At 39.9% G+C, this 16,811-nt stretch overlaps 1 protein-coding gene across 1 annotated transcript; it reads right to left on the reverse strand.

Moving 5' to 3' along the window:
- Window positions 1–1,148: 1,148 nt before the first annotated feature.
- Window positions 1,149–5,244, reverse strand: LOC122665694 (uncharacterized mitochondrial protein AtMg00810-like). The gene is made up of 2 exons (XM_043861846.1): window positions 4,426–5,244; window positions 1,149–1,181 (listed from the first exon to the last, which is right to left on the reverse strand). Exons 1-2 carry the CDS (start codon window positions 5,242–5,244, stop codon window positions 1,149–1,151), a joined length of 852 nt encoding a protein of 283 aa, XP_043717781.1.
- Between the last annotated feature and the right edge of the window lie 11,567 nt (window positions 5,245–16,811).

Here is a 16,811-nt window from a genome sequence, read left to right on the forward strand (position 1 = left end):
TTTACCAATGGAACTTTGTCGGATCACTCGCGAGGATGTGCTTGGTTTCATGGTTTTAAGGAAATGATGAGATATGTATGGGTTGGGAGTGTGAGGTTTATTCCAGAGTGGAGCGATGTCTGTACTCCTTAGGTTTGGGGTTAGACGGGTATGTCCCCCCCTTGTATTTATTTTTACCTGGATTTGAATTAATAAAATTTTAGGGGCTGGCTGGGTCCCAAAGAAGATTCGAGATTAAAATTTTTTTTTGTAAGGGGGCCCTCTTTGTTTTCTAGGCTTTGTTGAATATATTAATGATTCACAAATTAATAAATAAATAAAGCAACTCAACCGAATCTTTCTGATCGGCTACATGTTCAATTCTTGTAGAGTCATATTTATTGTCAACCCAAAAATATTCATACTTTTTTCTCACCACCTCTATCTTCATAAATCCCATAGTTTTATACTCTTCCCTGCAATGAAATGCTCGTGAGGTTACAATACTAGGAAGGAAACCAAAATCTCTAAAAAAAAAAATAGAGTTTAAAGACAACAACAACAACAACTAAGCCTTATCCTAACTAAATTGGGTCAACTAAATGGATCCTTGCCCTCCAATCAGCTCTATTTAAGGTCATACTTGATACAAGACCTAAGCTATACATGTCTTTCCTCACCACTTCTCCTAGGACCATTTTAGGTCTACCATTTGCTCTTTTAGTTCCTTCAATATGAATAAAATCACTCCTCCATATTGGAGCATCCAAAAGCTTCCGTTGAACATGGCCATGCCACCTCAAACTACTTTCTTGTAGCTTATCATGTATCGGAGCTACTCCTAAATCAGCTCTAATATGACCATTCCTTACTTTATGCTTTCTAGTTTTGCCACTCATCCATCTGATCGATCAACATCATCATCTCTGCTACACTGAGATATTTATATGATGCTTCTCAACTACCCAACATTCTGCACTATACATCATATATAGTCGGTCGTATGATTATCCCATTTCCTCTATGTTTTAAAAGAATACATTAACCACACAACACTACGGATGCACCTCTCCGTTTCATCTATTCTATTTTAATTCTCTATATGAAACAACATCCTCTATATCACCTTCTTTATTTATAATTGAGCCCTAATACCTACAATAATCACTTTACAAGATCTCCTTCACATCAATTTTCACCACCTATTATCCATCATAGTGTAAATAAAGTTAAACACCATATACTCTGACTTTCTTCTACTTAAAAACCTTTTGATTCCAACACTGATTTCCATAACTCCATCTTGGTATTCGACTCAATTTTTGTCTCATCTATCAAAACCAATAATCAACATAAAGCATACACAACCCCAAGGGATTAACTCAGTTGGAAAAGATCAACCTCGTAATGAAGAGGTCATGCGTTCAACTCTCCTTGGGGCCTACCTGTCTGGAAAAAAAAAAACATACAGCATACACCAAGGAACCTCATCTTGAATTTCTCTAGTTAAATCATCCATGATAAGCAAAACAAATAAGGGCTTAAAACTAATTGAATAAGGGCTTAAAACTAATTGATGTAACTCAATTTTATTTTAAAATTCACTACCCTGACCTCCTTTCACACTATTTACCACCAAGGTTTTAAGTCTCTTAATGTATCGGCCTATACGTATCTTATTTTTAGAGTACCGATACAATATGGTACGATACGATACCTAAAAATAGTATCAACTATATAGGGTCGATACGTAACCCAATATGGTTCATACTGATTGAGACACTTGATACATCTCTTATAAACTACATTTTACATATTACTTATTTATAGTGTTTTATGCATCAAAATTGAATTTCACATGTATCATAAACATTCCCATGTGTATTTTGCATCTCTTTGATACGATACAATACGTCTCTTAAAATCACCCTTCTGATATGATACCCGATACTGATATTTTAAACCTTGGTTACCACACCGTCATACATATCTTTAAATAAGTCCACATATTTACTTGAAACCATTCTATTATTTAGTACATGTTAGATTAGCTCTCTAGGGACTCTATCATAAGTTTTTTCTAGATCAATATATAAAGACCATATGAATTCTTCTTGCAATCTCTTAATTGTTTTATGAGTCTCTTAAATAAGTAGATAACTTTTGTTGTGGATCTTCCAGGCATAAAACCAAATTTGTTTCACGTAATAGTAGTTTTTTGTATTAGGTGCATTTCAAAAGTTCTAGAATTCATGTAAAATGATGGACGGGGGGTGTTAGAGCAAAGGTTTTAAGATGGATCCTAACCTGAACTAGCAGGATCAAAAGATTAGTGAAAAGGTTTACATTCCTGCATAAATGCAAACATGTTTAAGGGGAAAAAAAAAAAAAGCTTCCTGGTATCCTCATATCCAAAGGAATGCGAAATATCTGAAGAATCTGTAGGAGAAGAAGCAGAAACCTTTGCAGCCTTAAATTATTTGGTTTCTCTCCAAAGTGTGTTTGAGTGACAACCATTATTTAACCGCAATAGTCAATAATATTAGACTTTGAGGAAAATGTAGTCCACAAAGGTTGAGTCCAAGTAGATTACTGTCTTGTCGACATGATGCAGATGCACCCCTTCTAGCCCCTTAGAGTAACCTTTAGTTCAGGAACCTATATAGGACTTTCCAACCACTGAAAACTTACTAAAGAATAGTGGTGTTTGTGTCATCTTGTCCCATGACACTCAATAGAAATGATAATTAAGGTTTTATTTTTTTTAATGGGATAAGCTTCAGATTAGGTCGTCTACTCCTATCACTCTACCTTGGCACAAGAAAACAACCAGGGTAGTGTAAACTATGATAACAAAAAGAACAAACACATAAAGACACATGGTTGTTCCTGATATTTTAGTACTAGTAACCCCCAGTGCACATGTATGTGTGAAGGCACTTGAAGCTAAGTTCCACCCACTTCTACTTGGAATGGTTACAATATTAATATTGGGACCGAGTTTCCCTCCATCCATGGTCATCCAAGGGGGCGTGAAAGGGCAGGAATGAGTATCGAAAGGGTATTTTGGAACATACTAAAACCTTAGGATGGTGGGTGAATCATTCTCAATGGGTGGAGGAAAACTTTGTCCATATTAAAATTGTTATAAAGGCTCGCAGATAATTGAAATCTTAATCATTAGAAAAAAGTTCATAAGAAAAATTAATTAGGGATGTAAATGACTAGCCGAAATCTGTTTTCGTATCTATGTCCATATTCGTTTAGCACTATTCGAATCTGTCCGAAAGCTAAACGGATATGGATACGGATAGGCTATAGCTATCCGAAAAGCTATATTTACATATAAACGGACAAAATATCTGATCTGTATCAATGTCCGTATCCGTTTAGAACTATCCGAATCCGTCCGAAAGCTAATTGGAAGCGGATGCGGATATAGCACTATCCGAGCCGAATCCGATCCATTTACATCCCTAAAATTAATCAATAAACATAAAACCAAGACCAGGCAAACTAGTTGGTGAAAGTTTAAGCCCATACTTGCCGAGAAAGCCTCTTTGGCATGTACTAGGTCGGGTGCCCAGGGACCAAAGTAACGACACATGCCTTTCCCTTTGTTGGGCTGGTCTGAAGGCCTTCAGACGTACCCAGCCCATGGTCGAACCCACCTTTGGGCTTCGACCCACTTAAATTTTAAATCTGAGATACAAGAAGAAAAGATATGAACACAAACGCAATTATGTGAAGTGACCAGCTTCATGCATCACAAGTTCCCAACATGTTACAACTTACAACTTCGTCTGGAGAGTCTTCCAATTCCATTATAAATATTAATTAAAGAGGTGACTTAGCTTGTGTTGAGTATGAAGAACGGGAGAGTAGAGGAGCTTTTTTCTTGAGGTGGGGGTGAAAGTAAATGAAAGTAATACTAAAAATAGAATGGGCCTTTCCATTCAAGGTATGGGGCCTATGGGCAAATATTTCTATTCATTATCTGCTACAACTTTCGAGAATAATGTGGTACAGGTTCCAACTATTTCCAAGAATTTGATTTATATGAACAAGCTCATTTGAAGACAATGGTTGTGTTATTTGAATATCTGTTGGATTGATCGGGAACGCAATGGAAAATGAAAAATGGAAGGGGGATCACTGGCAGGTTGCGTGGTCCTTGCACCAGCACGGGAGCCAATGAGAGTGTGTGGCGCATCCAACAGAGGTGGGATTTTTCATTTCACAGAGGCGGGTGAATCATGTTGCCCTTCTTGTGCTTGGGCGCAGGCTCCACGCAGCCTAAAAGCCTTCTTTTTCTTTAAAAAACAAAAAAATTAATGCTATATAGACCGTTGCTAAAATTGGGAAGAGAGAGGATCTCACTAGGAAAACTACCAAAGATGCCGATTGGGGAAGCCAAAATAGTTTGGATCGGTGAAGCTTGAATACTGCGGAAGATAGGCTCTTTGTGAATATATCTGCTATCTGACTTGCAGAACGAACAAACTGTACAGTGACTTTGTTGCTGATCACTAAGTCTCGAACGAAATGATAGTCCAATTCTATATGCTTCGTTCGAGCATGAAGAACAGGGTTTGCAGCCATTTGAGTAGCAGAGATGTTGTCACAACAGATTACCACTGGATATGTAGCTGTGATTCGCAGATCATTGAGTAAATAGGACAACCACAACATTTCTGAAACGATGACAGCCAGTGCCTTGTATTCGGCTTCAGAGCTTGAGCGAGAAACCGTTGGTTGTTTCCTAGAACCCCATGAGATCAAGTTGGGGCCGAGATAAGTGCAAAACCCAGTTGTTGACCGTCTTGTGTCGGGGCAGTCTGCCCAATCGGCATCAGTATATGCAACAATTAGTTGAAGAGGGCCTGGTTTGAGAAGAGTTCCAGCGCCCACTGTATGTTTGAGATAGCATAGAATATGCTTGACCGCCACAAGATGATCGGTTCGTGGAGCCTGCAGATACTGACACACTTGATTTACCGCATAGGAAATGTCCAGTCGAGTCATGGTGAGATATTGAAGGGCACCGATGATTTGACGATATTCATGTGGATCATCCAACAATTGGCCTTGAATTGTTGAGACCTTAGAGCCCACTGTTGTTGGAGTAGTAGCAGGTTTACATTCTTTCATTCCTGTGCCGCTAAGGAGATCCAAAGTGTATTTTGTTTGAGACAAAAGAATGCCGCTGGAGTTTTGTGTTGCTTCAATACCTAAGAAGTAATGAAGCTCTCCAAGGTCCGTCATTGCAAACTCCTTTCCAAGTTGAAAGACAAATTATTTAGGAGCTCCTTACTGTCCCCAGTTAGAATTATATCGTCTACATAAAGTAGGAGTATGAGGGTGCCATTGGGTGAGTGCAATATGAACATGGAACTATCTGTTGGACAAGTGTGTGTCCATCAAACCCGGTTCGATCCGGTTCAACCCAGTTCACCTTTGTATTGAACTTTTATACATTTTAGTTTAATATTGTCACATGCGATATAAACTTTTGAGCATTATGTGTCCGTAAGTTTTACTTAAAATGGTAGTCACGACTAGGGTTTGGGCTGGACACCCTTATCATATGGTCGTCACATTGGGTATGCCTAGACATGTGATGTCAGGGTACGAATGCAAGTACTCACATGTTTGATGTGTGTATTGGCGAAGAATCTACTTTGTCGATTCCCTCATGTATTACTGCCAGATGTAGGAAGGGATAGACATGTGTCACCGATACCCTATGCCTGAGGAAACCCTGTCACTGCAAAGTGTGATCGCATTCTTTGGTTCATCAATGACTGAGACTCAAGCGAGTTAAAGCCGGTGTTCTGGGAATGCATGAACACTCTGTGAGTGAAGGAGTTATCTAACATGGTCACCACTGCCCGATTGGGGAGCACCAAGATTGAGACTGTCTGTGTATGGTCGGATCAGAAGCTGGATCCAGTACCGTTTTGGAAATGGTTTTGCAAAAATCTATTTTACATAAAATGATAGATTATATATAATTATTTGAACAAAGTGTTTTATCGAGTTTTGCGGGACCTGATCAGATGCACAGACGCTCTTATATGGACATATACTATGGATTGGGGTTTGGCAGTACATGTGTATATGCCCTAAATTCCATAATGATGGTGTTGATTAGTTGGGGGGGGGGGGAGGTTGTATATGATAATTTGTTATCATATAGGGAGTTATTTGGAATTTGTTATTTTAATTGGTTCTTTATTTAATTAATGGATATGGTGCTAATTGTAATTATCCATAAATATTAAATAAAGTAACTAATTAATACTTTCCCTATTAGATTCTGCTTTTTCACCAATTAGAAGCACTTTGAGTTTAAATGGAACTGCCAAGTACAGAGAGAGAGAGACAGACTCTCACTGAGATTAATTCTAATCCCTTCAGGGTTTTTAGAAAACCCTAGCTCTATATATAGGGGACCAAAAACGCAGAGGGGGGACGGCTCCATGTTTTTGGTTGGCTCCCTCTCTCCTACGTTTTGGTCTCTCTCTCCCTCTTTGAGATCTCTTCTTCTTCTTGTTGTTTCTCTCACTTGTGATTGAGAGTTAGGGTTTTGAGAAAACCCAGATTTGTGCTTGAAGAATTTGAGAGCATCTAGGATTGGCTTGAAGAACCTTAGTAGTGCCACTTTGGAGGTTCAGATCCATTTACTTAAAGCGCTCATTGGAGGAAGAACCATTGTCTATTGGAGGAGCAACACTTGAGGCTCACCAGGTTAGCAATTCTTTATTAATTCCTTCAGTTATTGATTATTTAATATTTATAGTATACGAAAGAAACTCGAAGGATTTATTTTTGCTGCGCGTTCGAGTATGGGATGGATCCCTCTTGCCATGTGATGGATTAGAGATGATTTTCTTCGTCCTATTTGTGTTCCATAATTGCATGGGACACATGAGGGAAGGAGAAACCCTATCAGGGATGCACTAGGGTTCCCATAGGCGACCATGGGAAACCCTAAAATTAAAATGGGGCCCCCATGGGACACCATGGGTTGACCCAGGGCGTGCAATACCCTAATTGATTTATAATTGGTTTCCCTAGGGAACAACCATGGTTTTATCCCTGAACCGTAGTTTGACCTACAGTGCGGTATCAGAGCCACCTTTCCCACCCATAAATATTAGATAATTAATGGTTAATATAATTATCATGAGTGGGATGCAAGATTGCACATGGGTGGTTATATTATGGTTGTTGTAACAACTTTCCCATGCGCACATGGGTAGTTACAAGGTTGTTAGTATAACCACTGTCCTACCGGTACCGGAGAACGGGTTTAGCCCCCAGGAATTATCTTTTTAATTGCACTTTACTTATGGCATCCCTTCCCCCTTGTTTCTGTGATGATCCGTTAATTCCATATGATCATTGTACTCATGCCCTTACTGATCGTAACAGTGTTAGTGGCGCTATTAATTTTTTAATTGATTTAACTTTAGATCACCACGAAAAAATCAACAAAAAAATGGATACAACTCTCACTCTCCTATCCGATCTGGTTGAAAATCAACCGGACACACCCCCTGTTATCCCTCCCCGGGATACCTTCTTAGTTATTAGCACCTTGACTGAAGATCCTCCACCGGACGATTTTCTATATCATAAAGATATTATGGACCATTGGAAAACTCGGTATAAAAAATCTTCTGATAAACAAGATCAAGACCGACTTCTCTATATGATGCAACAATACTATGTTGACAACCAACAGAGTTTTGTCGCACATAATTTTGTGCTTTTCTCTGATGATGAAGAAGACGAGATTCACAACGAATCTTTAGCTTCTTCTATTTCATCTTCTCCAGAGACTGCGTCAGACACCGAATCTGACACAGAAAACCCTATTCCCCACAGTACCCCCACTGTCGGTGAATCTTCTAAACGTAAGATGGATGATAACGACCATCTTGAAACCGATGCGGACTTCCAACCCCAAACCGGTTCCCGCACCTCCTTCGGACATGATACTGTTTTTACATCAACAGACGGTTTATATGCCCAAAAAGATGACTTAAACAAATATGGTCTCGCCTCCAACGGTACCTATTTGGATCTCACCAATATAGCTTTCAAAGACTATGATAAGGTAATTAATGAATGGGCACAAACCTTTGCCCTCCTAATCACCAATCAGAAGGCTACGTGGGAAGCAAACAAATTCCTGGAATACCGTAGTGGTTCTCTTCAGGGCGACGTTTTGCAGTTCATCAAAAAATTCGACCAAACTGATGACGGTAAAGTTGCAAAAACTACGCTTCTTACCTATCAGAAAATTTTTGAAAAAATACTGGTTGAATTTACGAAAATCATAAAAACAGAATTTTATGGTTTTCACCATCCTAACAAGCTTGCAGAAGATGTCAGGTTTAATTTAACTAAGATTAAGCTAAACAATTTAAATGAATTTGAAGCTTTTTCTAAAAAATACATGTCTCTCTACCAACTGTTAGATAGTTCGACATCTGACTATTGGAAAGAACAATTTTTCCCAAAGTTACCACCTCCTTGGGATGAATTATGCCATTCGACATATCCACAGTTTATCAACGAGTCCAAAAGCGTTGATACCCTAGGCAACCGAATTAACTTCGTGTTTCGCCACATTCTGGATCACTGTCTCAAAGCCCGAGTAGCAAAACAATTGAAGCACAAGGTCTCCCCAGGATTGTGCAAAGATCTGCTCAACAATGAATTTGAGTTTGTTACCAAGCCAACTCATATCTCCCAGACTAAGTCTAAATACAACAAAACCAAAAGGTTTCGTTGGAAACGGTTCAAAGCCAAAGGCTTTCCATCCAAACCTACGAAGTCGTTTACCAAAAAATGCTTTGTTCGTAAAAAACCTCCTTACACACCCAAACGGGATAAAACACAGTGTACCTATTATCTGTGTAATGAAAAGGGCCATTTTGCCAATGAATGTCCCAACAAAACTAAGAATGCTGGCAAAATGATTCGTTATCTTGACGAATGTAACTAAGAGATTCTTTTCTTCTCTGAAGTCTCAGACCCCCCTAAACTTCTTTATGAACTCGTTTATGAGTCTGACGATTCTCAATCGGAGGACGATTCCGATTTTTATTTTATGGAGAACAAGACGACAACGGAACCCATTCCTACGTCTACCCCTCCAATTGAAATCCAACCGATTCACCCTTCAGAACTTGACTCGGTTTCTCTGAACAATCTTCTTCGTGAAGATGTCTCATTTGACCCCAATCTCTTTTCCAAACTTAAAGAGATTAAACATGATGAGGTTTATAAGCTTTCCCGGCTAAACCTCTGGACACGACGTTATTTTGATCAAGCCTGCGGAAACACCACGGCTCAGTCTACTGATGACGCTAGTCTTGAAATTTTTTTATTCAATCCGGCTCAAATTCAACGTTTGACCGCTAAACACCCCAAGTTGAGATACATACACATTGGTCTCATTCAGATTGAACTCACGGCGCTCTTTCGCCAAGGCATCGACACCCCCGTTGTTGTTGCCATCTTTGACAAACGATTCCTCTTTGAGCCAATCAATCCTCTTATCGGTGGAATCGAATCTAACGGTTCGGTTTGGTTTAAACTGCGACCCAATTTCTTCATCTCTGTCCACGATCTGAATCTTTGTGATTCTGTGGTTCTTAAAATTAAGACCCAATGGACCGGCATGAAAGCTGATAGCCACAACCTTGCTGTCAGTTGGAAATGTTTACACGAGTTAACAAATGTTACCTCAACTAAACTCTTGTCTCTTCCTAACAAACGGTTTGTCGAACTCTTCGACACAAGACCTTTTGAACATGAGATACAACCTCGAATGCTCAATTGGCAGGATATCCAACTCCCCAGTGAATGGATGCTTTCTGATATTTTAGATACCCCTCAAAACATCATAGCAGATCCACCTCCCACTTTTGAAATACAATCTTCCGGTAATAACCTCTATTTCAGAAGACGACCCTCTGGTCCTAGTCCTAGACAATTAACTCGGACTGCCAACACTTCTTCTCTTCGAACTGCTTCTGCCGCCTCCGTCGGTGCATCTTCTGCTAGGCATTCTAGCTCTTCTCACTATGTTCCACGCAATATCCCTGAAACTACCAAGACCATACCTTCTTGGTTACCTCCTTCTTGTAGACTTTACAAAAGTCCCTTACCCTCAGAATTTGATACTGACTCCACTGCAGTCATTTACTTTTTCCACCGTTATGTTATGGACGACACTGACATAATTTTTTCAGACCAACCAAAATCCGAAATGTTATACTTATGTCAAGGGACATTTCGATTTTCCTGGTTTTAAACCATATGACCTTGATATCCTTATGGATACCGGAGCTACCGGTTGTATTTGCAAACAAAATGCAATTCCCAGTTATTTTTGGGAAAAAATGGACATGCCCACGTTCGTCAGTGGTGTTTCTGGTCCCACAACTACTTTAGAGTACAAAGCTCTAAACATCCCAATTTTTTTTGGAAACAAAGAGTTTATGATTCCTAAACTCACGTGTTTTCCTTCTATGCATGGTGATTTTATCTTAGGCACTAATTTTCTTCATAAATATTTGCCTTTCACCTTGCTCTCTAATTCTCTTCAGATCAAACACCCAACCGGCACTCTTGATCTTCCCCTCCTTTCTTCACATAAATCAACATGTGACACGGATTTTTCCCCCTTTGAGTATCTTTTAGTTTTCTTCTTGCTTATATGCTCTAAGACTCTACACGCCGAAGACTATCTACGAACTGATAGATCGATAAGGGTTTCCCCCTTTGAGTACTGCGAAGGATCTTTTTATAGATCTGAGTTCTGGCTCTCACACACATAGGTTGGTGTTTTGCCTTTTGTTTCTTTGCTTTTATCTTGTAATTCCACGGCCATATATTCTCTTGTGGTAGTGATGTCCAGCGGAACACTCGGTTGAGGAATAACCACATAGTGTTTTGGACCACTGTCCTACCGGTACCGGAGAACGGGTTTAGCCCCCAGGAATTATCTTTTTACTGGCACTTTACTTATGGCATCCCTTCCCCCTTGTTTCTGTGATGATCCGTTAATTCCATATGATCATTGTACTCATGCCCTTACTGATCGTAACAGTGTTAGCGGCGCTATTAAATTTTTAATTGATTTAACTTTAGATCCCCACAAAAAAATCAACAAAAATATGGATACAACTCTCACTCTCCTGTCCGATCTGGTTGAAAATCAACCGGACACACCCCCTGTTATCCCTCCCCGGGATACCTTCTTAGTTATTAGCACCTTGACTGAAGATCCTCCACCGGACGATTTTCTATATCATAAAGATATTATGGACCATTGGAAAACTCGGTATAAAAAATCTTTTGATAAACAATATCAAGACCGACTTCTCCATATGATGCAACAATACTATGTTGACAACCAACAAGTTTTGTCGCACATAATTTTGTGCTTTTCTCTGATGATGACGAAGACGAGATTCACAACGAATCTTCAGCTTCTTCTATTTCAACTTCTCCAGAGACTGCGTCAGACACTGAATCTGACACAGAAAACCCTATTCTCCATAGTACCCCCACTGTCGGCGAATCTTCTAAACGTAAGATGGACGATAACGACCATCTTGAAACCGATGCGGACTTCCAACCCCAAACCAGTTCCCGCACCTCCTTCGGACATGATACTATTTTTACATCAACAGACGGTTTATATGCCCGAAAAGATGACTTAAACAAATATGGTCTCGCCTCCACCAAGTGGGGGTGATAATTAATTTTTCTTTAAAAATTTTTTAATCATGATTATATGTGGGGGGGGGGGGGGGGAGTGCACGCTGCCAAGCCTCTGCATACGCCCTTCTCCTTAACCCTGCCTATGTGCGCAAGCCCCACTTGGGCGGCTACCTACGGGCTGCAGCCTGCAGGCTGCTGTCCTTGGCCTGTAGCCTACGGACAGCAGGCCGTAGGCCTTGGGCTGCTGTCTGTGGGCCTTGGGCCTGTGGGCTGCGCGGGGAGTGCATGTGGCCTGCTCTAATGGGCTGCATGCACTCCCCTTGAATCCCCTCCTGTTTTAATGGGAAAAACAAAGGTTATTTTTCAAAATAGAATTTTTTAATATTTGTTTTATTGTTTGGAGGATGAAGACGGGTGAAGGGATTCCTCCCTCCACCCACTTGCAATTAAAATGTGATTTTAATTTATGAGCTTGGATACATGTTATCACATGTGATGTGGTGGTTCAATGATTGAAGAAATCCATGTTCTTTTTGGTTTACTTGCTTTAATGATGCCCATGCATGAAATTATGTTATAATGTGATTATGGGATGGCATTCTAATAAAATAGATGGATTGTTTATGTATGTGTTACATGGGGTTATGGGTGGATGTGATGCTTCTCTCTCTTTCTCTCTCTCCCCCTATCTTTTTTATAAACAAAGTACTCCACCCTATGGGTAGCCCATATGGTGGGTTGGTTTCTTCATGCGGGGTTTCTTTATTATTATGGAAAGAAAAGTGTATAGAATTTTTCCTAGGTTTCCATTGTAATTTTAGAGGAGCTAGGACTCCCAGGGCATGTTGATGGTGATCCACATGTGGCGCTCAAAGCTTATGGAGATGAAAATCACCTACTTTGAAGATGTGATCGGGTGGAGGAGATGATCGAGGCATGGCATCCATGCCATGTTTGATGCACCCAAGTTATTAGTTTTATTTTTATTGGGAGGGTTCTTTAATTGTTTCTAATAAAAATGTCGCCATCCCATAATTTTTTTTAATTAATGTTGATTAGTTATGTTATATAAATCTATCCATGATATGTGAGAGTTAATTAATCCCTCTTTGATCATATTACATGTATGATATGGATTAGTTTTAATCGATAGATATGTCCACGGCCTCCTATTGAAGATAAATATAGAAAGTGTGTGACATGACCCCGCATAAGCCAACAGGACATTGCCAGGACCTCTGTCACACGGTTATCTATATTTACCTCTATCTAGATACGTTAGGGTATGGATAGTGAAAGGGCACTGCGACAGTGGGCCATCTTTCATGATTCCATGATTCTAACTAATGTAATAGGTAAGTACATGACTTAGGTGTATGTCAGCCGATAGGATCTAGACATGACACTTAGGTGGCCGAAAATATTGGAAGCCCATGAGGCGAACAGCTTAGTCCACACTACCATGGTGTGTATAATGACTCCCGACAAGGTAAGTGATGCATGCAAAGGTTGTAGGTATCCAATTCATCTTTTGGGTCATGAAGGAGACCCAAATCATGAAAGACCATTGATATGTGTATGCTCAATTTTAATTTCAATGGTTGTTAATTAGCATGTGTTTTTGCTTGTACATGTGTAGATAATTATACAATGGTTGCCGTTAATTCCAATCTAACACTCATTAGCGAATACAAATTTAATGGTACAAACTATGTCGATTGGTACCGGAGCATTAAGTTGCTCCTGACTACTGAAGGACTGTACATAGTTCTAGATGAACAAGTTCCTCCTCAATCCGACCCAAATGATTTTGAGGCAACTGAAGAGATACAGGATTTCCTCATGAGGAATTCCAAGGCATCACTTTATATCTTAGGATCGTTGGAAAAATCAATTCTGGACTTGATCAAGGATATACGCACTGTTGGGGGTAAGATGGATAAGCTTGCTGAATTGTTCAACAGGCAGTTGACACACGTCCATTCTGATGTGGTGAGTCAAATCCACAACACCAATATGTCCCAAGAGACTCCAGTGATGGATCATGTAATGAAGATGATCAATCTGTTTGAAAAACTAGAATCCATGGGGACTGATTTCAGCCTGCGATACAAGATCGATGTGATCTTAGCGTCACTTACTCCTGCCTATGCACCCTTTAAGATGTCCTACAAGATGTCTAATAAGGAGATGGAGCTGACCGAGCTTGCTAATGCATTGGTAGAGGCAGAGGCTTCCTTGAAAAAGGACAAGGCTGAGGTAAATGCAACTGATGTGAAGCTTTCTTCAAATGAGAAGAAGAAGAAAAAGTGAAGTAAGGGAAGACCCTAAAACCCAAGGGTGGGAAGTCTGGCAATAAAGGCAAAGGCAAGTGCTTCTATTGCAAGAAGGAGGGTCACTGAAAAAGGAACTGTCATGCTTGCCTGGCGACTTTGAAAAACAAGAAGCCGGATGAAACAGAGACTGCTAAAGAAGGTATATGTGATGTTCACGTTCTTTATGAGTCTAATTTGTCTTTTGAACCGATCAATTTTTGGTTGTTGGATAGTGGTTCCACTGTTCACATTTGCAATGATTTGCAGGGGTTCAAGGAGATAAGAAACCTGGAAAGAAATGAGGTGCGTCTTCGGATGGGCACTAGAGCTGAAACCATGGCAATTGTGGGGACTTTTATTTTGAATTTTAGTTCTGCTTGTTTAGTTTTAAAGGATTGCTATTATGTACCCTCTTTTAAGAGAAAGGTTATTTTGGTTTCAAAACTTGTTTTGGACGGGTATAGTTTTTCCTTTAATACTAAATTGATTATTCGTTTTAATAATTCCTTTGTGGCATCTGGATATATGCAAAGTGGTTTGTACTTTCTAGACTACCCTATTAGAACGAATGTTGTTTCAAATGTTGATTTGAAACGGAAAGCAGCACCAGTGAACTCAACATACCTATGGCTTCTAAGATTAGGTCACATTAATTTGGACCGAATCAGTAGATTGGTGAGGGATGGGCCCTTAAAGAGTCTGAGGGTGGAACCATTCCCCACATGTGAGTCATGATGACCATGAAACCCTTTAGCAATAAAGGTACTTGAGCCACAGATCTGTTAGAGTTGATACACACTGACGTGTGTGGACTCATAAACATACAAGCAAGGTATGGGTATGAGTACTTTATCACATTCATCGATGATTACTCTAGATATGGATACATATACTTGATGCGTAGGAAATCGGAGGCCTTCAATAAATTTAAAGAATTCCAAGCCGAGGTCGAAAGACAGCTCGATAAACGCATCAAGTCCTTACGATCAGATCATGGAGGGGAGTATCTATTGAATGAATTTAAAGAATATCTCATATCACAAGAGATGGTTAGTCAATTAACTAATCCAGGTACACCACAACAAAATGGTGCATCCGAACGATGCAATCGAACGTTATTGGATATTATGGTCTGGGCAATGCTTACTTATAGTGAGCTGCCTCTCTCTTTCTGGGGGTACGCTTTAGAAACGATGATTTATATCTTGAATAGGGTTCCATCCAAGTCTATAGCCAAGACACCCTTTGAGTTGTGGAAAGGGCGCAAGCCTAGTATTCAACACCTTAGGGTATGGGGGTGCATAGCACATGTGTGAAAGTAACAGATAGACAAGTTGGAATCTAGGACTTCAAGATGCTATTTCTTAGGCTACCCCAAAGGCATGATAGGCTATTATTTCTATGACATGGTTGACCAAAAGATCATTGTAAGTAAACACGTCACATTTTTGGAGGAAGAAATGATGACCCAGATGTTCGAACCAGTAGTCATTAAAGAGTTATCAGATAGCCCAGAACGTCACTTCTAGAAGTGAGATCAATTGACACTTGAAGAACCTCGACGTAGTGGGAGGACTATTAGACCACCCACCAGACTTACTCTTCTAACCGAAGAGGAAACAGTGGAAGAGTTCCACATGGTATCGATTGAATCGGATGATGATTCGATGACATACTCTGAGGCTCTTAAGGATGTTGATGCCACTAGGTGGCTGGAGGCAATTCGCTCTGAAATCGATTCGATGCATTCCAACAAGGTCTGGACTCTAGTCGATCCACCACTTGGCATCAAGCCGATTGGATGCAAATGGATTTTCAAGAGGAAGAAGGAAGCAGACGAAAAGGTCAAAAGATTCAAAGCGAGACTGGTGGCAAAGGGCTATACTCAGAAAGAGGGTATATAGACTATGAGGAAACCTTTTCACCAGTGGCGATGATGAAATCCATCAGGATTTTATTCGTTATCGCTGCACACTTTGATTATGAGATCTGGCAGATGGATGTGTAAACTGCATTTCTGAATGGGTTCCTTCAAGAGCAAATCTACATGGAACAACCAGAGGGGTTCTCTTCCTTAGAGGAAGAAAGAAAGGTGTGCAAATTGCAGAGATCCATTTATGGACTGAAGCAAGCTTCCAGGAGCTGGAACATCAGGTTTGATTAATCAATCAAATCGTTTGGTTTTGATCTAAACATGGATGAACCATACGTTTATAAGAAGATCAGTGGATGGGTAGTATATTTTCTTGTTTTATACGTAGATGACATATTACTGATTGGTAACGATGTAGGATTTCTTTCATCAGTAAAACAGTGGTTATCCACAATGTTTTCCATGAAAGACCTTGGTGAAGCTAGCTATATCCTTAGGATCAAACTCGTGAGAGATCACCAGAAAAGGATGCTAGGCTTGTCACAGGCTATCTATATAGATAAAGTCTTGGCCAGATTTAGCATGGAGAACTCCAAGAGGATAAGTGTTCCCTTTCGACATGGAGTCAGTCTTTCCAGATCTCAATGTCCTCAATCTCAAACGGACATTGAAGAGATGAAGACGATTCCCTATGCTTCAGCAGTAGGGAGTCTTATGTACGCTATGTTGTGTACGAGGCTAGATATTTACTATGCAGTAGGTATAATAAGTCGTTATCAATCTAACCTTGGACGCGAGCATTGGAGTGCTATCAAGAATATCCTTAAGTACCTGAGAAGGACTAAGGAATTTTCTTGGTTTTTGGATCTGATCAGTTGTCAGTATTGGGATACACA

Source organism: Telopea speciosissima, chromosome 6 (genome assembly GCF_018873765.1).
Source record: "Telopea speciosissima isolate NSW1024214 ecotype Mountain lineage chromosome 6, Tspe_v1, whole genome shotgun sequence".
Taxonomy (NCBI): Eukaryota; Viridiplantae; Streptophyta; class Magnoliopsida; order Proteales; family Proteaceae; genus Telopea; species Telopea speciosissima.

What these genes read in the sequence shown, in the direction of transcription:
- LOC122665694 (XM_043861846.1), bottom strand. Translation starts at nt 5,244, where the DNA reads ATGACGGACCTTGGAGAGCTTCATTACTTCTTAGGTATTGAAGCAACA. An exon ending in CAAAGAGCCTATCTTCCGCA is followed by an intron (nt 1,182 to 4,425) that starts GTATTCAAGCTT and finishes GATGGATAATAG; the next exon opens with GTGGTGAAAATTGATGTGAA.